At 68.0% G+C, this 26,328-nt stretch overlaps 2 protein-coding genes across 4 annotated transcripts; one reads left to right on the plus strand and one right to left on the minus strand.

The window, feature by feature from the left end:
• Positions 1-5,825: 5,825 nt before the first annotated feature.
• On the minus strand, positions 5,826-16,846 carry PARP10 (poly(ADP-ribose) polymerase family member 10). Of its 3 annotated transcripts, none has more exons than XM_084208916.1 (11): positions 16,814-16,846; positions 16,275-16,435; positions 15,126-15,359; positions 12,155-12,373; positions 10,333-10,874; positions 9,143-9,355; positions 8,915-9,050; positions 7,835-8,782; positions 7,624-7,757; positions 7,377-7,554; positions 5,826-6,387 (listed from the first exon to the last, which is right to left on the minus strand). In XM_084208916.1, exons 2-11 carry the CDS (start codon positions 16,432-16,434, stop codon positions 6,080-6,082), a joined length of 3,072 nt encoding a protein of 1,023 aa, XP_084065042.1. In that variant the 5' UTR covers position 16,435; positions 16,814-16,846; the 3' UTR covers positions 5,826-6,079. The 3 variants fall into 3 exon arrangements, 2 of the variants coding, with proteins under 2 accessions (XP_084065042.1, XP_084065041.1); XM_084208915.1 differs by having other exon boundaries at positions 5,826-6,541; XR_014616285.1 differs by lacking the exon at positions 5,826-6,387 and adding an exon at positions 6,873-6,987 and having other exon boundaries at positions 7,026-7,554.
• Positions 16,847-17,832: 986 nt separating this feature from the next.
• On the plus strand, positions 17,833-26,088 carry GRINA (glutamate ionotropic receptor NMDA type subunit associated protein 1). Its single transcript, XM_084226644.1, has 7 exons — positions 17,833-17,896; positions 20,211-20,550; positions 21,702-21,814; positions 21,888-22,088; positions 23,747-23,875; positions 24,143-24,286; positions 25,240-26,088. The coding sequence occupies exons 2-7, from the start codon at positions 20,241-20,243 to the stop codon at positions 25,387-25,389; spliced, it is 1,047 nt and encodes a 348-aa protein (XP_084082770.1). The 5' UTR covers positions 17,833-17,896; positions 20,211-20,240; the 3' UTR covers positions 25,390-26,088.
• Positions 26,089-26,328: the final 240 nt, after the last annotated feature.

Genomic DNA, 26,328 nt, shown 5'->3' on the forward strand with positions numbered 1-26,328 from the left:
CGAGCCGCTGCTGCCACTCGAGCTCTCCTCCGCCATCGCCGCCGACCCCGGCTCCTGCGACAGAGGGACGGCGTCAGGCACCCCCGGTACCGGGACCACCGCATTCGAGCGCTAGGGACCCCCGGTACCGGGCACCAGGGACCCCCGGCACCGCCACTGCCCCGCTCTCGCTTCAAGGACCCCCGGTACCGGCACCATCACCTGCGGACGCTAGGGACCCCCGGCACCGGACACCAGAGACCCCCGGCATCGTCACCTCCTTCCTTCTCGCTTCAGGGACCCGGGCACCGGGAACCACGACCCCTGGCACCGGGCACCAGGGACCTCTGGCATTACCACTGCCTCCCCTCTCCCTTCAGGGACCCCCGGTACCGAGCACCAGGGACCTCTGGCATTACCACTGCCCCCCGTCTCCCCCCCCCTCTCCCTTCAGGGACCCCCGGTACCGAGCACCAGGGATCCCCGGCACCACCACCTCCTTCCTTCTCACTTCAGGGACCCCCGCACCAGAGCACCAGGGACCCCTGGCATTACCACTGACTCCCCTCTCGTTTCAGGGACCCCCGGTACCGGGCACCAGGGACCTCTGGCATCACCACTGCCCCCCCCTCCCTTCAGGGACCCCCGGCACCGGAGCACCAGGGAGCCCCAGCATCGCCACTGCCCCCCTCTCGCTTCAGGGACCCCCGACACCGCCGATCCCGGCTGCTGCGGCAGAGAGGCGGTGCCAGGGACGCCGGGCACCGAGGCCGCAGCACCGGCAGCGCCCGGTGCACTCCACGGAGGAATCACGGGGCGCGCGGAGGTGCCGGAGCCCCTCGGGACATCCCCGGGGAAGTGGAGTCCGTGCCGGGCCGGGCGGTGCAGGGCGGTGTCGCTAGGGACACGGTCCCCACGGGGCCACCGCGGTGAAGGGATTGGCAGGGAGGCGCGGCGATGGCTGGTTCGGCACCGGGAACTCGCCCGTGGGACCGCCCGCGGTGCCGCCGTAGCCGGGGCGCGCACGGGAAGAACAGCCGGACCGAAGGCGTGGGAGACAAAACCGCTCCGGGGCAGCGGGGCAGCGGTCAGGCCGGCTCCGCGTCTCGGAGCGGCTGCGGGGTTCGGCCGGGGTTCGGGCGGCCCGCGGGGTCGGTGCCGGTTGCAGCACCTCGGTGCCGGGAGGGCTCCCAGGGGAGCGGGACGGAGGCTGCCGGTAGCGATGACTCTGTGATGCCGGCACCTCCGTGATCCTGCCCCCTCCATCCCGGCACCTCCGCCATCCCGCCTCCATCATCCCGGCACCTCCGTGATCCCGCCCCCGCCATCCCGGCACCTCCGCCATCCCGCTGCCTCCGCTCTCCCGGCATCTCCGTGATCCTGCCCCCAGCATCCCGACACCTCCGCGATCCCGGCACCTCCGCCATCCCACCTCCGCCCCGGCGCTACCGCAGCCCTGACACCGGCTCGGGCTCGTTCCCCGGGGAGCCTTCAGCACCGGGCGTTTGCCGCGGCCGAGGCGCCATTTGCAGAAGCTCCGAACCCGGGAAAGTCACCGGGCCCAGCACCACCGAGCCCGGCACCGAGTCCCACCGACATCACCGGCATCACCGGCCGCAGCGCTCGGCCCTCCCGGCGCCCCGGGACCCCGGCGTGACCGACATCACCGGCACCCCCAGACCCACCGGCATCACCGGCACCCCTGGCAGTGGAGTGGCGGCGGGGGGTGGGCGTGGGGAAGAAATGGGGGGCGGGCGAAGAGGGGCTAAGTGAGGGGGAGCAGGCGGGGGGCGGGTGTGGGGGACAGCGCGGTGCCGAGCCTGAGTCACCGGCTCCATCGCCCACGTCCCCCGAGCAGCCCCTCCACCCCAGGCCTGACGCCGCCTCCCCTCACTGCAGGGGGTTCATAGGGACCCCCTTGCCCCCAGACTCGGGTCTCAGCGCCCAAACACCGCTCGCACACCCAGCAGAGCCCTCCCGCACTACCCCTCCACGCCGCAGTCCCCCCTCCCCCCCAAGCCCTGCGGCAGCCCCTCAGCATCCTCCAAGCCCCCCCCCCTCCCTCCCGGCTCCACGGCGGGGTGGGCGAGGGGGGTCCCACGCGCGGGGACTCACCGAGCGCCACGATGTCCGCCAAGACGCGACGGGGGAGCATGACCGGGGGGGGAAACGGCGCCGGCACCGGGAGGGCTCCGGAGGGGATGCGGCACCGGCGGGGAGCACCGGCACCGGTACCGCGGGGGCTCCGGGGGAAAATGGCCCCGGGGGCTCCGCCCGCACCGGCACCGGCACCGGCTCCGGCTTCGCGGCAGGGGCGGGGCGGGGGGCGGGCAGCGGGGGGCGCCTTATCTCACCGCCCCACCCTCCACAACCGGCGCACCCCGCGGGGGAGGCACCCCCGGGCACCCGGCGCGGGAAGGATTAACGCCGACCAGTGCTCCCAGTGCAGCCAGAACCAGGGGCCAACCCTGACCAGTGCTCCCAGTACAGCCAGAACCAAGGGCCAGCCCTGACCAGTGCTCCCAGTACAGCCAGAACCAGGGGCCAACCCCGAGCAGTGCTCCCAGTACAGCCAGAACCAGGGGCCAACCCTGACCAGTGCTCCCAGTGCAGCCAAAACCAAGAGCCAACCCTGACCAGTGCTCCCAGTACAGCCAGAACCAGGGGCCAACCCTGATCAGTGCTCCCGGTACAGCCAGAACCAGGGGCCAACCCTGACCAGTGCTCCCAGTACAGCCAGAACCAGGGGCCAACCCTGACCAGTGCTCCCAGTACAGCCAGAACCAGGGGCCAACCCTGACCAGTGCTCCCGGTACAGCCAGAACCAGGGGCCAACCCCGAGCAGCGCGCCCAGTAAAACCAGCACGGCACGGGTTAACTGTGACCAGCGCACCCAGCACACTCCGTACGGAGCAGGTTAACCCTCCCCTGTACACCCAATCCGCAGAGGATTAACTCTCCCCAGTACATCCAGTATGGAGAGGGCTAACCCTGTCCAGTGCTCCCAGTACACCGAGCAGGCAGGGGTTAACTGACCAGTACACCCAGTACACCCAGTCCGGAGAGGGTAGCTGTGACCAGTACACCAAATACGGAGAGGGTTAACCCTCACCACTGCAACCAGTGTGGAGAGGGCGAACCCCGCCCAGCGCTCCCAGCCAAGCTGGTTCCGCCCCGCGCTCCCGCAGGGAAGTCCCGCAGCCGCTCGGCGGTGCCCGCCCCGGCTGGCCGCTCAGCTGTTGGCCCAGCACCGGCCCAGCGCCGGCCCAGCACCGGCCCAGCACCGGCCCAGCACCGGCCCAGCGCGGCCGCATCACCGGCACACCGCTGGCCCACCAGCGGCACCTCTCCCGGTGGCACCGGCCCCCGCCGGCCGCCGCATTCAGAGCCCAGGGGAGCGCGGTGGCGGAGGGGTGGGATGGGAGCCCTGGCACGGCTCCGGCGCTGTGCTCACACCCTGCCGGCCACCAGCCTCTCTTCTGGCCGGAGAACAGAGCACGGCTCCAGCCACCAGAGCTGCAGCAGAACGTCTGGTCTGGCGGCTGGGGAGGCTGGGGAGCCGGGGATCCCCTGTGGGGAGATGGGTCTGGGGACTGGGGTCAGTGCCCGGGACCAGAGCTGGGAACCCGTGCCTTGATCCAGAGCTGGTGCTGGGAAACAGAGCTGCTGCCAGGTCCCGGAGCTGGTGCCGAGAGCTGGAGCTGGTACCAGGAACAGGAGCTGGTACCAGGAACAGGAGCTGGTGCCAGCAACAGGAGCTGGTACCAGGAGCTGGAGCCATTGGGAACCAGAGCTGGCGCCAGGAACCGGAGCCGGTACCGGGAAAGGGAGCTGGAGTGGAGAACAGGCGTGTGTGCAGCCCCCCAGTGCGTGAGCACCCCTGGGTGTGGACACGGGTGGACACGGGTGTGCCCGGCCCCGGCTGGCTGCAGGCACGCCCCGGCGCAAGCACCGCAGTGTGCACAGAGAACACACCTGTGCACGCACGCACACACACACACACACGCACTGGGGGGTTTCGGGGGCTTCAAAGACCCCCGGTGCCCCCCGCCACATCCCGTTGCCGGCGTAGCACAGCCCCCCGACCCCCAGCCCCATCGGGGCCATAGCGGGCCGAACTGAGCCCGGCAACCCCAGCCCAACCGCACCCACCCCGCGGGGCTCAGAGACCACCCAGGACCCCGGACCGGGGAGGCGTGAGGACCCCCCGGGACCCGACACCGGGGCGGTGCAAGGTGGCACCGGCAGCGCCGAGGTCGGGACCCTGTCCCGGACACTCTGTCCCCACCGTGGTACCTGCCGTGAGGGGGCCAAGGCTCAGACCCCCCACCCGCTCTCGCTGCGGCCGTACCGGGGCTGCCGCTCGCTCCGTCCGTCCGGATCCGGTGCTGGCGCAGCCGCTCTTTCCGCGGTCATGTGCCGGTGCCGGCACGGGCGCAGGGAGCGAATCCCCCGGCCAGAGCCGGACAAAGGGCCCTTTTCAGCGGCGCTGGGCCCCGCGGGCCCCTCGGCGTCAGGGGACAAAGGTCCGGCACGCTTGGCACCGGCAGCGCCGGGCACTCCCCGCCCGGGGCACCCGCGGGGCGCGGGGCACCGGACTCCGCAGAGGGGGTGGGCGTGCGGCCAGGACCCCTCCTGCACCCCGGACCCCTCAGGGCTCTCACCTCCATCCGCCGGCGCTCCGCGGGGAGCCGGGCTGGCGCCACGTGCGCGGCGCTGGCACGGCTGGCATGATGCCCGCCGGGATCCCAGCGCTGGCACACGTCAGCGGGGCTGGCACACGCCGGCGCGATTCCACCGCACCCTGCCCGGGAACCGCCCGTGCCCGCGGGGCCGGGGCTCTGGTGTCACCCTTGTGCCCACCCCGTGTGGGGTCCCTAAAGGGGCACCGAGACCCCCAGCCCTGCCCTCACCCACCTGGGGCATCTCAGTGGGCAACACGGGCACGGAGGGGACGCTGGGCACCCCTGCCTCCCCCTGCCTGCTGGAGGGCCTCACCCGGTGGGCAGCAGAGGGTCTGCCCACGCCCACAGGGTGGGCACCCGGGTGCCCCCCAGCACAGCTCGGGGTGCAGTGGGACAGGGGAACAGGCAGGGAGCAGGGAGGGAGCAGGATGCAGGTAGGGAGGAGGCAGGGAGCAGGTGAGGAGCAGGATGGATGCGGGTAGGGTGCAGGGAGGGAGCAGGTGGGGAGCAGGGAGGAAGCAAGGAGCATGATGCAGGTAGGGAGGAGGCAAGGAAGCTGGGGAACAGGTAGGGAGGAGGCAGGGTGCAGGTGGGAAGCAGGAAGGGTGCAGGGAACAGGCAGAGGTGCAGGTGGGGAGCAGGGAGCAGGTAGGAAAGAGGCAGGGAGGAGGGAGGAAGCAGGGAGCAGGTGGGGAGCAGGCAGGGAGCAGGATGCAGGTAGGGTGCAGGCAGGGAGCAGGTGAGGAGCAGCAAGGGTGCAGGGAACAGGCAGAGGTGCAGGAGTGGCCAAGTCCAGCTCTGGGGTGCCCAGAGCCACCACCCAGCACAGCCACCTCACAGGGGGACACAGCACGCACACACAGCCAGGCTCCTGCCTGACCCCAGCTCCCAGTGCTCCCAGTTGGGACTGGGACCCCCTCCATCCCAATGCCAGTGCTCCCAGCTGGGTCTGAGACATTCCCCCTATTCCAGTGCTCCCAGTTGGGACTGGGACCCCCTCCATCCCAATGCCAGTGCTCCCAGCTGGGTCTGAGACATTCCCCCTATTCCAGTGCTCCCAGTTGGGACTGGAACTTCCCCTCCCCTCTCCCCGTCCCCCCTCAATCTCAGCCATGTAAAAGGCTCCAATTTATTTAAAATCCCAAATTTTATTTGCAGCTTTATTCCAAATTTCACTAGCGTCACACGGGTGACCCAAAGTCCTCCTGCCCACCTCCTGCCCTGGCACGAGGGTGCCCAGGAGTGTCCCCAAGTGAGGATCCCCCTACCCTGAGCTCCCGGGCAGGGCAGGAACAAACCTGCACACCTTGAGCCCCTGGACACCGTAACCCCTGCTTTGGCACCAGTGCTAGGGGACGCTGAGAGGATAAAAAGGGGTCCTTGAGGCAGAGCCCCTGCTGGGGGGTTCAGAGAGCTCAGAGGGGGCCCCCGTGGAGGCTGCGGCAGGTGATGAGGTACTGGGGGTAGGCCTGGGTGTCGTTGAAGATGACGAAGATGTCGGGCTGCCGCGGGTCATCCACCACGCTGTGGTAGCGCAGGGGCACCCCGGAGCCCTCCCGGAGAGGGGGTGCCTGCAGCCCCGGCCGCCCGGCCGTGAACTCCCCGGTCAGCACCTTGGCCATGAAGATGAACTTGGTGCCGTCGGCGCTGGGAGGTGAGTAGCGGTCCCGCGCCGAGATGACCGCGCGCGCCGCGAAGTAAACGCCGCAGCCGTAGAGTGTGGCTGCGGGGACGGGCATCAGCTGGGGCATGGGGGCTGTGCCAGCGGCACCGGGACCACACTGGCACCCCAGGGCTCCACCAGCACCCAATTCCACAATGCTGGCACTGTGCCCACCTTGGTACCCCATTCCTGTCCATCTGTGATTGCCCCGTTCCTGTGCAAATGGCACCGTGCCCACCTCACCACCCCATTCCACACCAAGGGCATCGTGCCCACCTTGGCACCCCATTCCTGTGCCCCCATGATCACCCTGTTCCTCTGCAAATGGCACCGTGCCCACCTCACCACCCCATTCCGACACCAAGGGCACTGTGCTCTCCTTGGCACCCCATTCCACACCAAGGGCACTGTGCTCTCCTTGGCACCCCATTCCACACCAAGGGCACTGTGCCCTCCTTGGCACCCCCTTCCCATCCACCCATGATCATGCTGTTCCTCTGCAAATGGCAGCATGCCCACCTCACCACCACATTCCACACCAAGGGCACCGTGCCCAACTCACCACCCCATTCCCATACAGAGGGCACCATGCCCCCCTTGGCACCCCATTCCCATGCCCCCATGATCACCCTGTTCCTGTGCAAATGGCACCGTGCCCACCTCAACACCCCTTTCCACACTGAGGGCACCACGCCCACCTCACCACCCCATTCCACACCAAGGGCATCGTGCCCACCGTGGCACCCCATTCCTATGCAGTCATGATCACCCTGTTCCTGTGCAAATGGCACCATGCCCACCTCACCACCCTGTTCCCACACTGGGGGCACTGTGCCCACCTCACCACCCCATTCCCATGCCAATGGCACCCAGTGCCCTGTTCCCGTGCTGTCAGCACCATGGCCTCATGGACACCCCGTACCCATGCTGATGGCTCCGTGCCCCCCCCCGGTGCCCTGTTTCCATGCTGCTGGCACCGTGCCTTCCCTAGCGCCCTGTTTCCACACCAAGGGCACTCCGTGGTCACCCCACACGTGCCCGGCGCTCACCGTTCTTCCCGCAGAAGCTGCGGTTGAAGCCGTGCAGGCAGATCTCACAGCTGGAGGCCTTGGTGGTGCCGTGGAAGAGGACGCGCTCCACGGCGGTGCCGGCGGCACAGGCGCGCTTCACGCTGCCCTTCTTCAGCTGGTACTGCTTGTACAGCACCGGGTGGATCAGCTTCTGCACCTGCTGGGCACCGCTGTTTCACTGCTGTGCCACGGGGACACCCTGGGGGTCCCCCATGCCCAGCCCCACCTGCACAATGCTGATCTGGCTGTGCAGCTCCTCCAGAGTCCCGCAGAAATAGCGCACAGTGTCAGTGAACTCCTCCGAGTCCTCAGCCAGCGCCATCAGCCGCACCTCCTCCTCCAGCCCAGCCACCTCTGGCCCTGCCGGACACGGACAAAGCCCCGGTGAGCGTGGGCGCAGCGAGGGGCAGGGCTGGCCCCACGGCACCCACACGCACCGAGCAGGAAGAAGGCGCTGTCCAGCGGGGGCTGGCTGCGGCAGACGGGCACGGCGCGGGCGCTGCCGATGTCGAACTCCTCCATGCGCTCCAAATCCACGGTGAAGGGCCGCCCATCCAGCACCAGATCCAGCCGGCGCTCCTGGCGTGACCAGGCCTGCTCCAGCAGCACCGCTGCCTCGGGGGCGTAGGGGACAGCGATGCCAGAGGGGTCCCAGCGCACCCACTGCGTGGTGGCAGCGGTGACAGCGGGAGCTGCAGTGTCAGCAACGGCAGCGGTGGCACCGTGCCCCGGCGGTGGCAGGCGGTGGAGCAGCGAGGCGAGGTCTCGGGCGGCGGGGGCCGTGTAGTCGGCGAAGCCGTGCAGCGTGGCAGTGTCACCGCGCAGGCTGAGCTGCACGGCGTGCCGGCACCGCAGCAGGGCCAGCGCGCAGCGGCCGGCGGCCGGCAGCGCCCGCAGCTGCTCGCACACCACGTCCTGCGCCCGCAGCCGCCCCGCCAGCGCCCGCTCCAGCTCCCGCGCCACCACCGAGGCGTCCTGCTCGGAGGAGCAGAACACTGTCACCCGTGCCACATCTGCCGCCAGTAGCGCCTCCTCCAGCGAGGCCTCCAGTGCGGCCAGGAGCCCGGCATCCTCCTGGGCCTGCTCCTGCTCCTGCTCCCGGCTGTAGGAGCGCAGGGACAGAGCGGTGGCGCGTGCCAGCTCCTCCTGCTCGTCCCTCGCGTGGTCCATGGAGTACTGGATGGCCAGAGCCATCTGCACCTCCTCCTCCTCCTCCATGCTGTGGTCCGACAGCAGCTCCTTGGCTCCATCGCCACCGGCAGCACAGATGAACGCAGCGTTGGGGTCCCACTCATCGCCGGGGACGGTGTCAGGCCACGGGTCGGGGCTGCCACGGTCATCAGTGTCGCTCGGGCGCAGTGCTGCCAGCACCTCCTTGATCTCCTCTGCAGGAGCAGCGGGGTGTCAGCCATGAGGTCCCCCCCACCATGTCCTGGGGGAGGACCAGCACCCGTGGCCCCCTCATCCCACTGCAGCACCCGGAGAGCGGGCACCAAAGTGGCACCCTCGCCCCTCACCTGCGCTGGAAAGGAAGCCGTGGTCACCACCATCACCATTGCCATCAGCAGTGGCATTGTGGCCCTCAGGCAGGTCCTGGTGCCAGGAGTGTGGCCGGGGATCCCTGCTTGGGGGCAGCAGCTCCTCCAGTTCCAGCTGTGGGGATCAAGGGGTGGCATCACCAACGCTGCACAGCAGGGACCAGCACAATGGCACCTGCTTGCCAGACCCCTCCCCACGAGCTGCACCTGGGGATCTGGAGGGCTCCAGGGTTCACCGTCCAGCTGGATCACGCACTGGAAACGGCTCTCCAGCTGCTGCAGGAGGCTCTGCCCAGCCAGGTCCCACAGGAAGCGGGCAACCCCAGGGAAGCGCAGGGTTGTGGGGTGTGAGGCCACAGAGTCCAGCAGGCTCTGCAGGAAATCTGCCATGGCCTGGCACCGGCTCAGCTCCCCGCTCACCTGTCAGCAGATGGGCAAAGGGTCAGCACCTGGGCACCAGCGCCTGCTCTGCTCCCCAATCACCTGCAGGCAGCATGGGCAGCACCACGGGGCTGGCAGCATCTGGCACCAGGACGTGCTGTGAGCACAGGGAGGTGGGAGCGCAGCAGAGACCCCTGCCCGCACCCCTGTCTGTACCTGCCCACACCTGCCTGCAATGCTGCCTGCACCTGCCTACACCTGCCCACACCTACCTGCACTGCTGCTTGTTCCTGCCTGCCCCTGCCCACACCCCTGCCTGCACCTGTCTGTACCTGCCCACACCTGCCTGCAATGCTGCCTGCACCTGCCTACACCTGCCCACACCTACCTGCACTGCTGCTTGTTCCTGCCTGCCCCTGCCCACACCCCTGCCTGCACCTGTCTGTACCTGCCCATACCTGCCTGCACTGCTGCGCGCACCTGCCCATACCCCTGCCTTCACCTGCCCACACCTACTTGCACCTCCCTGCACTGCTTGCTGCCTGCACCTGCTGACACCTGTCTGCACCTACCTGTACCTGCCCACACCTGTCCGCACCTGCCCACACCTACCTGTACCTGCCCACACCTGCCTACACCTGCCCACACCTACCTGCACCTGCTGACACCTGTCTGCACCTACCTGTACCTGCCCACACCTGCCCACATCTGCCTGCACTTCCCTGCACCACTGCCGGCACTTGCCCACACCTAGCACACCTACCTGCACTGCTGCTTGCTCCTGCCTACACCTGCGCACACCTCTGCCTACACCTGCCCACACCCCTGCCTGCACCTGCCCACACCCCTGCCTGCACCTGCCCGCACCTCCCTGCACTGTGGCCTGTACCTGCCCACACCTGTGTACACCTGCGTGTACCTGCCCACACCCCTGCACTCGATGATCTTTTAAGATCTCTTCCAACCTAGTCATTCTGTGTATTCCATGACTTCTCCTCCCCCTGCCCACAGCTCACCCGGAACCCAGAGATGTCCCCCCCCTCCAGCGGCATCAGGGACACTTCGGGGACGCTGCTGAGCATGTCCTGGTAGTGCTGCTGCAGGTAGCGCATGGCTCCTGGCTCCGCTGGCACCAGCGCCTCGTCCTGCGCTGGCACCGCCGACCCCGGCTCCTGGACCACCCCTGACACGGGCCTGGGGGGCTGGGCCTGGCTGGGCACAGCCTGGAACCCCTCTGTGTCCTTGTCCCTGCTGGGGAAGGTGGCGGGGGGCTGCCCCAGCCCTGGGTATGATATTGGCGCTGTGTCTGGTGGGGGGTTCGTGTGTGCCACGGTGGGGTCTGAGGATGGCGCTGAGTCCGGCGGGCAATCTGTGTCCAGCAAGGGCTCCCTGACCAGCAGGGGCTCCATGTCAGCAGCAGAGGCCCTGTCTGGAGCGGGGACAGCGTCCAGGGGCACATCCGTGCTCGCCTCCAGCAGCTCCAGGAAGGGAAAGTGGGGGGTGAGCTCCAGCACCATGTCCTGCAGCCGGTGTGGCCTCTGCAGCACCCGCTCTGCGGCTGTGGGGGACAAAGGGACAGGCAGCTGGTGGCACAGAGAGGTTCCCCGTGATCCCATGATCACACTGTGCAAATGGCACCGTGCCCACCTCACCACCCCATTCCTACACCAAGGGGACCATGTCCTCCTTGGCACCCCCCTTCCCATGCACCCATGATCACCCCATTCTGGTGCAAAGGGCACTGGGCCCACCTCACCACCCCATCCCACACTGAGGGCACCGCGCCCACCTCACCACCCCATGTGCACCAAGGGCACTGTGCCCACCTCACCACCCCATTCCTATGCCCCCCTGAACACCCCGTTCCTGTGCAAATGGCACCATGCCCATCTTACCACCCCATTCCCACACCAAGGGCACCATGCCCAACTTGGGATCCCCCTTCCCATGCCCCCATGATCACCCTATCACCCTATCCCTGAGCAAATAGCACCATGCCCACCTCATCACTGTTCCTGCACTGAGGGCACCGTTCCCACCTTGGCACCCCATTCCCGTGCACCCATGATCACCCTGTTCCTGAGCAAATAGCACCGTGCCCACCTCACCACCCCATTCCTACACCAATGGCACCATCCCAACCTTGGCACCCCATTCCCACACCAAGGGCACCACGCCCAACTTGGCACCCCATTCCCATGCACCCATGATCACCCTGTACCTGTGCAAATGGCACTGTGCACACCTCACCACCCCATTCCGCATTGAGGGCATCGTGCCCATCTTGGCATCCCATTCCCATGCCCCACGATCACCCTATTCCTGCGCAAAGGGCACCGTGCCCACCTCACCACCCCATTCCCCACTGAGGGCACCACTCCCACCTCACCACCCCACTGCGCACTGAGGGCACCATGCCTACCTCACCACCCTATTCCCATGCCCCCCTGAACACCCCGTTCCTGTGCAAATGGCACCATGCACACCTCACCCCCCCATTCCACACCGAGGACACCATGCCCACCTCACCCCCCCATTCCCCACTGAGGGCACCACTCCCACCTCACCACCCCACTGCGCACGGAGGGCACCATGCCTACCTCACCACCCCATTCCCGTGACCCCCTGACCACCCCATTCCTGTGCAAATGGCACCGTGCCCACCTCACCACCCCATTCCCATTCACCCATGATCATCCTATTCCACTGCAAATGGCACCATGCACACCTCACCACCCCAATACACACCGAGGGCACCGTGACCTCCTTGGCACCCCACTCCCATGCCCCCATGATCACCCTATTCCTGTGCAAATAGCCCTGGCACGATCCCCTCACCTGCCGGCTCCTGGAAGGTGACGATGGCCCCGTGCCCGCTTGGCAGCAGCCGCACGTCGCTCACTCGGCCGCCGCCGCTGCGCCGGTTCTCAAAGTAGAGCTCCAGCAGGTCCCGGCCCAGCGCCGGCCCCGCCGCCCGCACCAGCACTGCGGGGCTCCGCGGCACCCGCAGCAGCGCCAGCCCCCGCTGCCGCGCCCGCTGCTCCGCCGACGCCAGCTCTGCGGCACGGCAGCGCTGGCACCGCGTCCCCATGGCTGTGCCACTGCCCCCACCGCGGCTGTGCCATTGCCCCCACCGCAGCCCTGCCACCATCCCCACCATGGCTGTGCCACCACCCCCACCACAGGCCTGCCACCATCCCCACCATGGCCCTGCCACTGCCTCAATGGCCGTGCCACCGCCACCACCACAGCCCTGCCACCACCCCCACCATGGCTGAGCCACTGCCCCCACCATTGCCGTGCCACCACCCACACCATGGCCCTGCCACTGCCCCCACCGCGGCTGTGCCACCACCCCCACCCACAGCCCTGCCACCATCCCCACCATGGCCCTGCCACTGCCTCAATGGCCGTGCCACCAACCCCATCATGGCTGAGCCACCACCTCCACCATGGCTGTGCCACCAACCCCATCATGGCTGAGCCACTGCCCCCACCATGGCCCTGCCACCACCCCCACTATGGCTGAGCCGCCACCCATGGCCCTGCCTCCGCACCCCCATGGCCCTGCCACCATCCCCACCATGGCCCTGCCACTACCCACACCATGGCCCTGCCACCACCCCCACCGCAGCCATGCTACGACCCCCCACCATGGCCCTGCCATAACCCTCACCATGGCCCTGCCACCACCCCCACCATGGCTGAGCCACCGCCCCCACCATGGCCCTGCCTCTGCACCCCCATGGCCCTGCCACCACCCCCACCATGGCTGAGCCACTTCCCCCACCACAGCTGTGCCACTGCCTTCACCGTGGCCCTGTCACCACCCCCACCACAGCCATGCCACCATCCCCACCATGGCCCTGCCATGACCCTCACCATGGCCCTGCCACCACCCCCACCATGGCTGTACCACCAACCCCATCATGGCTGAGCCACCACCCCCACCATGGCCCTGCCACTGCCCCCACTATGGCTGAGCCACCACCCATGGCCCTGCCTCCGCACCCCCATAGCCCTGCCACCATCCCCACCATGGCCCTGCCACTACCCACACCATGGCCCTGCCACCGCCCCCACCGCAGCCCTGCCACTGCCCCCATCATGTCCGTGACACCACTCCCACCACGGCCCTGCCACCACCCCCACCATGGTGCTGCCACCACCCCCACCATGGCTGAGCCACTGCTCCCACCACAGCTGTGCCACCGCCTTCACCGTGGCCCTGTCACCACCCCCACCATGGCCCTGCCATGACCCCTACCACAGCCCTGCCACTGCCCCCACCATGACCCTGCCACTGCCCCCACCATGGCCTTGCCACCACCCCAATGGCCCTACCACCGCCCCCACCATGGCCCTGCTACCGCCCACACCAAGGCCCTGACACCCCCCCACCATGGCCCTGCCACCGCACCCCATGGCCGTGCCACCACCCTCACCGTGGCCGTGCCACCGCACCCCATGGCCGTGCCACCACCCTCACCGTGGCCGTGCCACCATCCCCATGGCACTGTCATGCCCAAGGGTTGGGCACCTGGCAGAACCTGTGCCCCAAAATGCCACCCTGGTTCCCCCCCCAGACCATCAGCCCCCCCAGTATTCCCACCAGGGCACCTGGCAGAACCCGTGCCCCAAAATGCCACCCTGGTTTCTCCCTCAGACCATCAACCCCCCCCAATACTCCCACCCTGGTTCCCCCCCCAGACCATCAGCCCCCCCAGTATTCCCACCAGGGCACCTGGCAGAACCCGTGCCCCAAAATGCCACCCTGGTTTCTCCCTCAGACCATCAACCCCCCCCAATACTCCCACCCTGGTTCCCCCCCCAGACCATCAGCCCCCCCAATACTCCCACCACGGCACCTGGCAGAACCTGCACCCCAAAACACCACCCCAGTGCTCCCAGAACCCCCAGCAGCCCCCTGACACCCCAATATTCCCACCCCTGGCACCATTGTCCCCCCACCCCTCAGCAGTCACCCCAGCCCCTATATCACCACCCCACTGCCCCCCAACCCCCTGGCAGCTCCATCCCATCACCTTTGCCCTCCACAACCCCACCCCTGATGTCTATCCCACCCTGGTGTGCCCCCAGACCCCCAGCCCATCAGCCCCTTGCCCCCCCAATACTCCCACCCTTGGCACCAGGGCACCCAGCAGATCCCAGGCCCCAAAATGTGACCCTGGTGGCCCCCAGACCCCCAGCCCATCAGCCCCCTGCCCCCCAATACTCCTACCCCTGGCACCAGGGCACCTGGCAGATCCCGTGCCCCAAAATGCCACCCAGGTTCCCCCCCCAGACCATCAGCCCCCCCAATATTCCCACCAGGGCACCTGGCAGATCCCGTGCCCCAAAACGCCACCCTGGTGTCCCCCCCAGACCCCCAGCCCATCAGCCCCCTGCCCCCCAATACTCCCACCCCTGGCACCAGGGCACCTGGCAGATCCCGTGCCCCAAAACACCACCCTGGTGTCCCCCCCCAGACCCTCAGCCCATCAGCCCCCTGCCCCCCAGTACTCCCACCCCTGGCACCAGGGCACCTGGCAGATCCCGTGCCCCAAAACGCCACCCTGGTGTCCCCCCCAAACCCCCAGTCCATCAGCCCCCTACCCCAATACTCCCACCCCTGTCACCATTGTCCCCCCACCCACCCCTCAGCAGTCACCCCAGCCCCTGTATCCCCAGCCCGTTGCCCCCATCCCCCTGCCAGCCCCATCCCATCTCCTTTGCCCACCACAACCCCACCCACCACCCCCACCATCCCCCTCCCACCCCGGTGTCCCCCCGTGGCCCCCAGTCCCACCTGGGGGGCTCAGGGGTTCCTGCAGCCGCAGCAAGCTCCAGCCGGGCACCGAGCCCTGGCACAGGGTGACAGTGCCAGGGGGGACCCCCAGCAGGGTCCCCAGGTGCTCGGGGGCTGTCCTGGGCTCCAAACCCTGCAGCAGCAGGTGGGTGGGGTCCCAGGGCGGGGCCGGGCGCACCTGCAGCTCGGCTCCCCCGAGCCTGTGGCTGCCCTGGGCCAACACGTTCTGTGCGTCTATGAAGGGAAGCCGGGGTCACTGGGGGCTCACCCAGCACCCCCTCATCCCCCGGGGGCACAGCACAGCTCACCAGTGCTCCCAGTTGGGACTGGGATCCCCCACACCCCATCCCATTGATTCTTATAGGCACTGGGGCCCCCACACCTTATCCCAGTGCTCCCAGTGGGACTGGGATGCCCTACAGCCCACCTCAGCGCTCCCAGTAAGGATTGGAATCCCCCACACCCTATCCCAGTGCTCCCAGTAAGGATTGGGCCCCCCATACCCTATCCCAGTGCTCCCAGTGGGGCTGGCAGCTCCAAACACAATCCCAGTGCTCGCAGTTGGGACTGGGATCCCCCACACCCCATGCCACTGCTCCCAGTGGGACCGGGAATGGTCACACACCCCATCCCAGTGATGCCAGTGGGATTGAGGCCCCCAAATCCCACTCCAGTGATCCCAGGGGGACTGAGACCCCCAAATTCCACCCCAGTGTTCCCAGTGGGACTGAGACCCCCCAAATCCCATGCAAGTGCTCCTAGTGGGACTGTGACCCCCAAATCCCATCCCAATGATGCCGGTGGGACTGAGACCCTCAAATCCCATCCAAGTGCTCGCAGTGGGACTGAGACCCCCAAATTCCACCCCAGTGATTCCAGTGGGACTGAGATCCCCAAATTCCACCCCAGTGATTCCAGTGGGACTGAGACCCCCCAAATCCCATGCAAGTGCTCCCAGTGGGACTGAGACCCCCAAATCCCATCCCAGTAATCCCAGTGGGACTGAGACCCCCAAATCCCATCCTAGTAATCCCAGTGGGATTGAGACCCCCAAATCCCATCCAAGTGCTCTCAGTGGGACTGAGACCCCCAAATCCCATCCCAGTGATCCCAGCTGGAACCGGGACACGCCCCCCTGCCCACGCTTACCTTGGGGGTCCTCAAAGGTGAGGAAGAGGAGGGGTCCGAGGCGCTGGCAGCTCTGCACGGGCCCCCCGCCCGAGCGCCGCCGGCTCTCGAAGTACAGCACCAGCAGCTCCTCGGGGGCGTCGGGGGGGACCCCCTGCACCTCCAGCACCCCCCCGGCCATCCTGGGGCACCCACACATTTCGGGCTGGGTTCCCTTACGCCCCCTCCCCCCACAACCCGCTGGGACCCCCCCATGACCCCAATCCCCCTCCCCAAACCCCCCGCCCGTGCCCCCCCTCACTCCCCGTACCGAGGGCCCCCCCGGCCCCGTGTCCGCAGGGCGGGACCCCCCTGTAGCCACAAGCAGGGACCCCCACCCCAGGGCAGGACACCCCGATCGCCCCGGACTGCCCCAGCCCCGTGGGGACCCCACCCCCCGGCAGACCCCCCCCGCTCCGGACCGGGTCCCCCCGATCGCCCTGCACCCCCCCAGCCCCGTGGGGGTACCCCACCCCCCGGAGGGGCCCCCCCACCCCGCGGGGCAGGGCCCCCCCACGCACCGGAGGCTGCGAGGCTCCGCCCCGGCCAAGAACCGAAACCGAAACGGGACCAAAACGGGAAGGGGAAGGGCGGGGGGCGGGACCGGGGTGGGGACACAGGACAGCCCCCACGCGGGACGCTGGGACGCGGGGCCATCCCGCAGAGGCGGACCGGGGGCCGCGGGACCGGCCACACCCGGGACAAGGGACCAGCACCACGGGTGACAAGTGACTGTCCCTTGTGCGTGACCGGCCCCACGAGTGACCGGAGACACGGAACTGACCCCAGATGTGATGAAGGGACGCGGGAAAATCCCAACGGTTGGCAGGGGTACATGGGAATGATTGGCCCCACGAGTGACCAGGGGACACGGAACTGACCCCAGATATGACGAGGGAACACGGAAAAATTCCCACGGGTGACAGGGGTATACGGGAACATCCCCGAGAACCACACAGGGACACGGGGCCAACCATGCAGACGACAGAGGGACAAGTGACTGTCCCTCGTGTGTGACTGGGGGACCCATGACCGTCCCCACGAGTGACCAGGGGACACGGAACTGACCCCAGACACGACAAGGGGACACGGAAAAAGCCCCACAGGGGTACACGAGAATGATGTAGGCGCACAGGCCATCTCAACGGGTGACAGGGGGACACGGGGCCGTCCCTTGCGCATCCCCGTGGGTGCGTGACCGTCCCCACGCGTGACGAGGGGAAACGGAACTGACCCCAGAGGAGAAAAGGAGACACGGAAGAAGCCCCCACAGAGGTACAGGAGAATGACGTAGGCGCACGGGCCATCTCCAGGGGTGACAGGGGGACACGTGGCCGTCCCTTGCGCGTCACCGCGGGCGCGTGACCGTCCCCACGCGTGACGCGGCGGGGCCGGGGCCGTCCGCGCCGAGTGCGCGCTGCCGCCACCAGGGGGCGCACTGCTGCGCGGCCCCGTGGCCCCGCCCCCAAAGAGGCCCCGCCCCTTCTTCTGTAGACTACGCAGCCTTAGCGGGCCTGGCTCCGCCCCCTCCAAGCTCCGCCCCACGCAGGCCCCGCCCCTGCCCGGCGCGCAGCGAGCGGACCCCGCGCAGCTCGGCCCGGCCGGTGAGCGGGGGGCGTGGGGGTATCGGGGGGCCCGGGGCGAGGCCGGGGGGTGCGGGCGGCGAGCGGAGGGTGCGGGGGCTCCGGAGTCGCCCCCGAGCGCGGTTCCCTCCGCCGCTTCCCGCTGCCGCATTCCGCAGCGCATGGGTTCGGTACGGGGGGGGGGGGAAACGGGGCGGGGGTAACGGGGCCGAACGGGACCCCGCGGCCGCGGGCACAGCGGGGGTCTCCCGGCCGCTCCCCCCGCGGCAGCGCTCGGGGATTAGGCTCGCTGCTGCCGTAAATAGGCCGCGCCGGGGCTTTACCGAGCGTCAGGGCAAAGCGGCTTACGGGACTCGGAGAGAACCGGGGAGGGGGGGGGGGGTAGGCGGACGGCGGCACCCCCGCAACCCGTGATGCGGGATCACCTGCACCCCCGCAACTCCGCCCGCCGCGCTGTGGGCATCCCTGCGCCCCCCGCACGCCGCGCTGCCGGCTCCCCTGCGCCCCCCGCACGCCGTGCTGCGGGCACCCCCGCACCCCGTGATGCGGCCCATCCCCCGCATCCCCGCAATCCGGGGTGCGGACACCCCGCGCACCCTGCGATCCCACAGCGCCCGCACCCCACGGCCCCCGCTCGGTGCCCCCCGTGCCCCCCTTGTGGGGTGCACCCCGCGGCCCCTGACCCCGTTCAGGGTGTCTCCCGTGCCCTACACACCCCGGGAAGCTGCCCAGGCCCGAAACGCGCCCCCCGCCCGGTGTCGGTGCCGCCCCCGCGGCGCCGCAGGGCCGGGCCCCCCCCGTCCCGCCGCCCGGGGCGCGGGGCCGTCACGCGGCCGCCGTGGTTGCGCCACCGGCCGGCGCTGCCCGTTGGCCGGGCCGGGGCCGCTGCGGCACCGGAACAGCGGCGGAACCGCTTCGGCACCGCCGCCTGCCAGGCTGCGGCACCGGCAGCGACCCCGCACGGGTACCGGTGCCGGTACCGCACCGCCGGGTGCGAGATCCCCGCGTAGGGCGCAGCCGCGGCTTCCGCACCGCCCGGTTTTGTAACCGGGCTCCGGGAGCGGGGGCGGCCCCGGGGCTCAGGTGGAGCCCGCCCGGCTCGATGCGGTGGGGCCGCGGCCGAGGCCGGGCCTGGGCACGGGCCTGGCAGGACGCCGCCGCTGCCGGTGACGGCCCAAGGGGGCAGTGAAGCAGCGCCGGAGCTCCCCCGCACCGCTGCCGGTAATCGCGGCAGGAACCGGTCCCGCACGGCGATCCCCAGCCCCGCACTCCGCCCCGCGTCCGAGCCCCCGGCGCGCACCCGGGCCCGCACATCGCCGCTGCCCCGGGGCTGTTGCCATGGCAACGGCCTCGCCGCCGCCATCTTGTGCGGGGGCGGGGGGAGCAGGATGGGACCCCCCCGATGGCGAGGACCCCCATCCCGGGGCATCCCTGAGTGAGGGACCCCCATCCCCGGCATCCCCGAGTGAGGGACCTCCACCCCGGGCATCCCCCGAGTGCGGGACCCCCATCCCGGGCATCCCCCGAGTGCGGGACCCCCATCCCAGGGCATCTCCGAGTGCGGGACCCCCATCATGGGGCATCCCCCGAGTGAGGGACCCCCATCCTGGGGCATTCCCGAGTGAGGGACCCCCATCATGGGGCATCCCCCGAGTGAGGGACCCCCGTCCCGGGCATCCCCCGAGTGCGGGACCCCCATCCTGGGGCATCCCTGAGGGAGGGACCCCCATCCCCAGGCATCTCAGAGTGTGGGACCCCCTTCCCGTGCATCCCCAAGTGAGGGACCCAGATCATGAGGAATCCCCAAGTGCGGGACCCCCATCCCGAGTCATGTCCCAGTGGGGAACCCCCATCCCAGGGCATCCCCGGAGTGACAGACCCCCTGTCCCGGGGCATCTCCCAGTGGGGACCTCCATCCTGGAGCATCCCCCAAGTGAGGGACCCCTATCCTGGGGCATCTCCGAGTGGAGACCCCCAGGGTGGGGGCTGATGGCCGTGGGGGGCTGATGGCCGGGGGGGTGATGAGGAAGGGGGTGACAGCAGTGGGAGGGTGATTGCCATGGGGGGGGCTGATGGCCATGGGGGGGTTGATGGCTGTGGGGGGCTGATGGCCGGGGGGGTGATGAGGAAGGGGGTGACAGCAGTGGGAGGCTGATGGCCATGGGGGGCTACGGAGGACAGGGTGATGGCTGGGAGGGGGACAGCCATGAGGGGCTGATGGCTGTACTGGGTGATGACTGGGGGGGATGAAGGCTGTGGGGGGTGACGAGGAGGTGGGTGACAGCCGTCAGGGGGGACAAGGCCATCATCTCTAACCCCCTGTCCCCCCCCACAGCACGAAGGCGGTCGCAGCCTGCGGGCCACCATGTCTCACGAGAAGAGTTTCCTGGTGACGAGCGACGGTTTCGGGGGCCAGCAACCACCGACGGCCCCCCCAGCCTACCCTCAGGCCCCGTACCCCGTGGCCCCGTACCCCCAGCCCCAGTTTGGCCCCACGCCCTACCCGCAGCCGGGTTTCACGCAGGGGCCGGGGCCGTACCCGCCGCCGGGGCCGTACCCCCCTGCCGGGCCGTACCCCCCCGGGCCGTACCCCCCGCCCGGGCCGTACCCCCAGGGCCCCTATGGCCAGCCACCCTATGCCCAGCCCCAGCCCATGGTCCCTGGCGACCAGGACTGTAAGTACCGGGAAAAGGGGGGTGGGGGGCTGCAAATGGGCTGGGGGACCCTCCTGGCTGCCAGACGGGAGTGTGTGACACACCTGGGCTCCTGTCTGAGGCTGGGGGCTGCAGGTGTGCGGGGCAGCCCCTGGGTTTGGGCACCGAGGGCAGCCTGGAGGGCTCCCTTGGAGGGGGAGCAGTGCAGACAGTGGGGGGGACTGGCAGCTCAAGTGGGGCAGCAGGGACTCCCCAGTGGCTCCTGGCTGCTGTCCCACACGTCCTGGGGGGCAGCTGGGGGACCATGCCCACTGGGGATGGTGCTGGCTGTCACCCTGGGAGGGAGGGGACACTGCCCTGGGCCATGCCAGCTGTGACACCTGGCTTTGGGGGACACAGCTCCACTCCCCGTGGCTCCTGGCTGCTGACCCACAGATCCTGGGGGACTGTGCCCACCGGGGATGGTGCTAGCTGTCACCCTGGAGGGAGGGGACACTGCCCAGAACTGTGCCAGCTGTGACACCTGGCTTTGGGGGACACGGAGCTCCACTCCCCATGGCTCCTGGCTGTTATCCCACATGTCTTGGGGGACCGTGCCCACCGGGGATGGTGCTGACTGTGACCCTGGGAGGGAGGGGACACCACCCAGAGCTGTGCCAGCTGTGCCACATGGCTTTGGGGGACATGGAGCACCACTCCCCGTGGCTCCTGGCTCCTGATCCACAGATCCTGGGGGACCATGCCCATCGGGGATGGTGCTGGCTGTCACCCTGGAGGGAGGGGACACTGCCCTGAGCCTGCCAGCTGTGACACCTGGCTTTGGGGGACACAGAGCACCACTCCCCGTGGCTCCTGGCTGCTATCCCACATGTCCTCGGGGACCGTGCCCACCGGGGATGGTGCTGACTGTGACCCTGGGAGGGAGGGGACACCGCCCAGAGCTGTGCCAGCTGTGCCACATGGCTTTGGGGGACACGGAGCACCACTCCCCGTGGCTCCTGGCTGCTGACCCCCAGCTCCTGGAGGACCATGCCCATTGGGGATTGCACTGACTGTGACCCTGGGAGGGAGGGGACACCACCCAGAGCTGTGCCAGCTGTGCCACATGGCTTTGTGGGGCATTCCTTATGGCTCCTGGGACCCCTCCCAAGCGGTTTGCCCCCTCCCCACAGCCCCCCTGCACAGCACCTACCACGAGGACGGGCCCCCCTCCTACTATGACAACCAGGACTTCCCGTCGGCGCACTGGGACGACAAGAGCATCCGGCAGGCCTTCATCCGCAAGGTGGGACACGGGGGGCTCGGGGCGGGGCACGGGGCCTTGGGGGGCTCCCTGTGACCCTCCTCCCCCTCCCCAGGTGTTCCTGGTGCTCACGCTGCAGCTGACCGTCACCTTCGCCTTCGTGACCGTCTTCACCTTCGTCAAAGGCGTGCGGGGCTTCGTGCAGCGCAACGTGTGGACGTACTATGTGTCCTACGCCGTGTTCTTCATCTCCCTCATCGTCCTCAGCTGCTGCGGCGACTTCCGCCGCAAGCACCCCTGGAACCTCGTGTCCCTGGTGGGCTGGGGGCACGGCTGGCTGGGCTGGGGGGAGTTGGGGCATCCTGGGCCAGGGGCACGGCATGGCGGGGGTTAAGGGTGCTGGGTTGGGGGCACGTGGAAGGTTTGGGGGTGCCACAGTGGGGTGGGTTTGGAGGTGCTCAGCTGGGTGGGGTGACAGGGCAGGTCTGGGGATGTCGAGCCAGGGGCACACAGAGGTTTAAGGGTGCTGGGCTGGGGGCCCATGCAAGGTTTGGGGGTGCTGATCTAGGAGCACACAGAGGGTTAAGGGTGCTGGGCTGGGGGCATGTGGGAGGTTTGGGGGTGCAGAGCTAGGGAGCACACAGAGGGTTTAAGGGTGCTGGGCTGGGGGTGCATGGAAGGTTTGGGGGTGCCACAGTGGGTTGGGTCTGGGGGTGCTGATCTAGGAGCACACAGATGGTTTAAGGGTGCTGGGCTGGGGCACATGGAAGGTTTGGGGGTGCCACAGTGGGGTGGGTTTGGGAGTGCTGAGCCAGGGGCACACAGAGGGTTTAAGGGTGCTGGGTTGAGGGACTAAGGAAGGTTTGGGGGTGCCACAGTGGGGTGGGTCTGGGGGTGCTGATCTAGGAGCATACAGAGAGTTTAAGGGTTTTGGGCTAGGGGCATGTGGGAGGTTTGGAGGTGGGTTTGGAGGTTCTGAGCTGGGTGGGGTGACAGGGCAGGTTTGGGGATGTTGAGCCAGGGGCACACAGAGGGTTTAAGGGTGCTGGGTTGAAGGACTAAGGAAGGTTTGGGGGTGCCACAGTGGGGTGGGTTTGGGGCTGCTGATCTAGAAGCACACAGAGGGTTTAAGGGTTTTGGGCTAGAAGCATGTGAGAGGTTTGGGGGTGGGTTTGGAGGTGCTGAGCTGGGTGGGGTGACAGGGCAGGTTTGAGGGTGCAGAGCCAGGGGCACGCAGAGGGTTTAAGGGTGCTGGGATGGGGGCACATGGGGGTGGGTTTGGGTGTGCTGAGCCAGAGGGTTTAAGGGTCCTGGGCTGTGTTGGGGGCACATGAAAGGTTTGGGAGTGCCACGGTGGGGGCACTTGGTGGGGTGGGTTTGGGGGTGCAGAGCCAGGGAGCACACAGATGGCTTAAGGGTGCTGGGCTTGGGGTCCATGGAAGGTTTAGGGGTGCCATGGTGGGGTGGGTTTGAGGGTGCAGAACCAGGGAGCACACAGCATGTTTGGAGGTGCCAGGCTAAGGGGCCAGATTTGGGGTGCTGCTCCATGGAGGTTTTGGGGCAAGTTTGGAGCTGGGGGGGGTGACAGGGGGCAGGTTTGGGGGCACTGAGCTAGGAGCACACAGAGGGTTTAAGGGTGCTGGGGGGCAGTTGGGATGGCTTTGGGGGTGCTGTGTCAGGGAGCACACAGAAGGTTTGGAGGTACTAGGTTGAGAGGGCAGATTTGGGGTGCTGCTGGGGGGGGGTAACAGGGGGCAGGTTTGGGGGCACTGAGCTAGGAGCACACAGAGGGTTTAAGGGTGCTGGGTTGGGGGTCCATAGAAGGTTTGGGGGTGCCACAGTGGGGTGAGTTTGGGGGTGCTGAGGCAGGGGCACACAGCAGGTTGGAGGATGCTGAGCCATGGTGCACATGCCGTGTTTGGGGGTGCCAGGCTGGGCAGACAGGCCTGATGGGTTCCCACCTTGCCTTGCCAGTCCATCCTGACTGTCAGCCTGTCCTACATGGTGGGGATGATCGCCAGCTTCTATGATACCGAGGCTGTCATCATGGCTGTCGGCATCACTGTCGTCGTCTGCTTCACCGTCGTCATCTTCTCCCTGCAGGTCAGTGCCCGGGCTGCCCCTGCTCCTGGCTGGGGGGCTCCAAAACTGGGGGTACGACACCCCAGTGTCTCCCTGCTGGGCTCCTGGGAGGCTGTGGGATCTCCTCTCATGGGCCTTTAGACTCCAGATGGGGTGTACGGCCCGCCCACAGCTCCCTGCTGGGTCTGTGGGCTTCTGAGCGGGGTGGTGACCCCTCCCTCTGAGCTCCCTCCTGGCTCTGGGGGCTCCACACCGGGCTCTGATCCCCCCCAATCCCCCTCCCCACAGACCAAGTACGACTTCACCTCGTGCCGGGGCGTTCTCATCATCTGCCTCGTCGTGCTCATCCTCTTCTCCATCCTCTGCATCTTCATCCGGAACCGCATCGTGGACATCGTCTACGCCTCGCTGGGGGCCCTGCTCTTCACCTGCGTGAGTCGGGGGGCCGGGACCCCCAGCTGCTGAGGGAGGCAGTGCCACCAGCACCCCTGGGTGCTCTGGCTCGGGGGGGGACGCAGGGTGGGCGTGGGGTGTCTGGCTGGTTTGGGGTGGAGGGGATTTATGGGACCCGCTGGTTCCTCCTGCCCCCCACACTGCTCCATCATGCAGTTCCTCGTAGTGGACATGCAGGGTGTGCTTGGGGTGCCTGGCTGGTTTGGGATTGGGGGATTTATGGGACCTGCTGGTTCCTCCTGCCCCTGACACTGCCCCATCCCGCAGTTCCTAGTGGTGGACATACAGGGTGGAGGGTGCAGGGTGTGCTTGGCTGGTTTGGGGTGGAGGGGATTTATGGGACCTGCTGGTTCCTCCTGCCCCCCACACTGCCCTGTCCTACAGTTCCTGGCAATGGACATGCAGGATGTGCTTGGGGTTCCCAGCTGGTTTGGGGTGGAGGGGATTTATGGGACCTGGTGGTTCCTCCTGCCCCCCACACTGCTCCATCATGCAGTTCCTGGAGGTGGACATGCAGGGTGTGCTTGGGGCTCCCAGATGGTTTGGGATTGGGGGATTTATGGGACCCACTGGTTCCTCCTGCCCCTGACACTGCCCCATCCTGCAGTTCCTGGCAGTGGACATACAGGGTGTGCTTGGGGCTCCCAGATGGTTTGGGATTGGGGGATTTATGGTATCTGCTGGTTCCTCCTGCCCCTGACACTGCCCCATCCCGCAGTTCCTGGCTGTGGACATGCAGAGTGTGCTTGGGGCTCCCAGATGGTTTGGGATTGGGGGATTTATGGGACCTGCTGGTTCCTCCCGCCCCTGACACTGCCCCATCCCGCAGTTCCTGGTAGTGGACATGCAGGGTGTGCTTGGGGTCGTTTGGGATTGGGGGATTTATGGTATCTGCTGGTTCCTCCCGCCCCTGACTCTGCCCCATCCCGCAGTTCCTGGCGGTGGACACGCAGCTGATCCTGGGGAACAAGCAGCTGGCGCTGAGCCCCGAGGAGTACATCTTCGCCGCGCTCAACCTCTACACCGACATCATCAACATCTTCCTCTACATCCTCGCCATCATCGGCAGGGCCAAGGAGTAGCCCCCGCCCCGCCCAGCCCCGCCGCTCCCCGCGGCCCCGCCCCGGTCGGGATCCCCTCCCCGTAGCCGGTTTTGTTGCCGTTCTCATCGCGTTCCCCGGCGGTTCCTGCCCCGCGGGGGCTCGCTGGTGCGGGGCTGGCACGGCCCCCCCGGCCCCCTGCTCCTCCCCGCTGTGAATACGATTTTCCTCCCCCACCCCACCCCCTTGCGTTGAACGCGGACTGGAAGCACTTTGGAACTCCCTCTGTCCTGTCCTGTCCCCTCCCTGTCACCCCTGTCACCACTCCGGCTGCACAGGCAGGGGCAGTGCCAGCAGCACTGCAGACCCCCCAAGCCACTGTCCCTGCCTGTCCCCACCCCAGGCCCCCGAGCCACAGTCCCATGGCACCTCCAGACATCCCCGAGGCACCGTTCCCACGTGAGTGTACCACCAGAACCCCTCGAGCCACTGTCCCTGTCTGTCCCCAGACCCCCTGAGCCTGTGGCACCCTCAGACCCTCCTGCTCTGAGCCACTGTCCTCATGTGGAGACACTTCAGACCGCCCCCCCCAAGCCACCAGCCCTGCCCATTGCCACCTGCCTGTCCCCACCCCCTGCCACAGCCCTGCCTGTGGCACCCCCAGACCCCCCTGCCCTCCCCGCGTGGCCGAGGCCCCATCCTGGTCCTGCTGTTAATAAATTGTCTTGTTCATCTCCCATGGCTCTGGCTCCATCCCAGGATGTCCTGCTGTCCCCACCACATTCCAGCTGGGGTCAGGTGGCACCAGGGCTGAGGACAGCCTGGGGACAAGAAGGCTCAGGGGGGACCCCAGCAGGACCAGAGGAGGCAGCCAGGTGAGGCTGGGTCCTGTTTCCTGAGGTTTAGGGGAGGTTTATGGTGGATATTGGGAACATTCCTACCTGGAAGGGGCTGTGCAGCCCTGGCACAGCTGCCCCAGGC

The sequence above is a fragment of the Fringilla coelebs genome, assembly GCF_963513975.1.
Source record: "Fringilla coelebs genome assembly, chromosome: 1".
In the NCBI taxonomy this organism is placed as follows: Eukaryota; Metazoa; Chordata; class Aves; order Passeriformes; family Fringillidae; genus Fringilla; species Fringilla coelebs.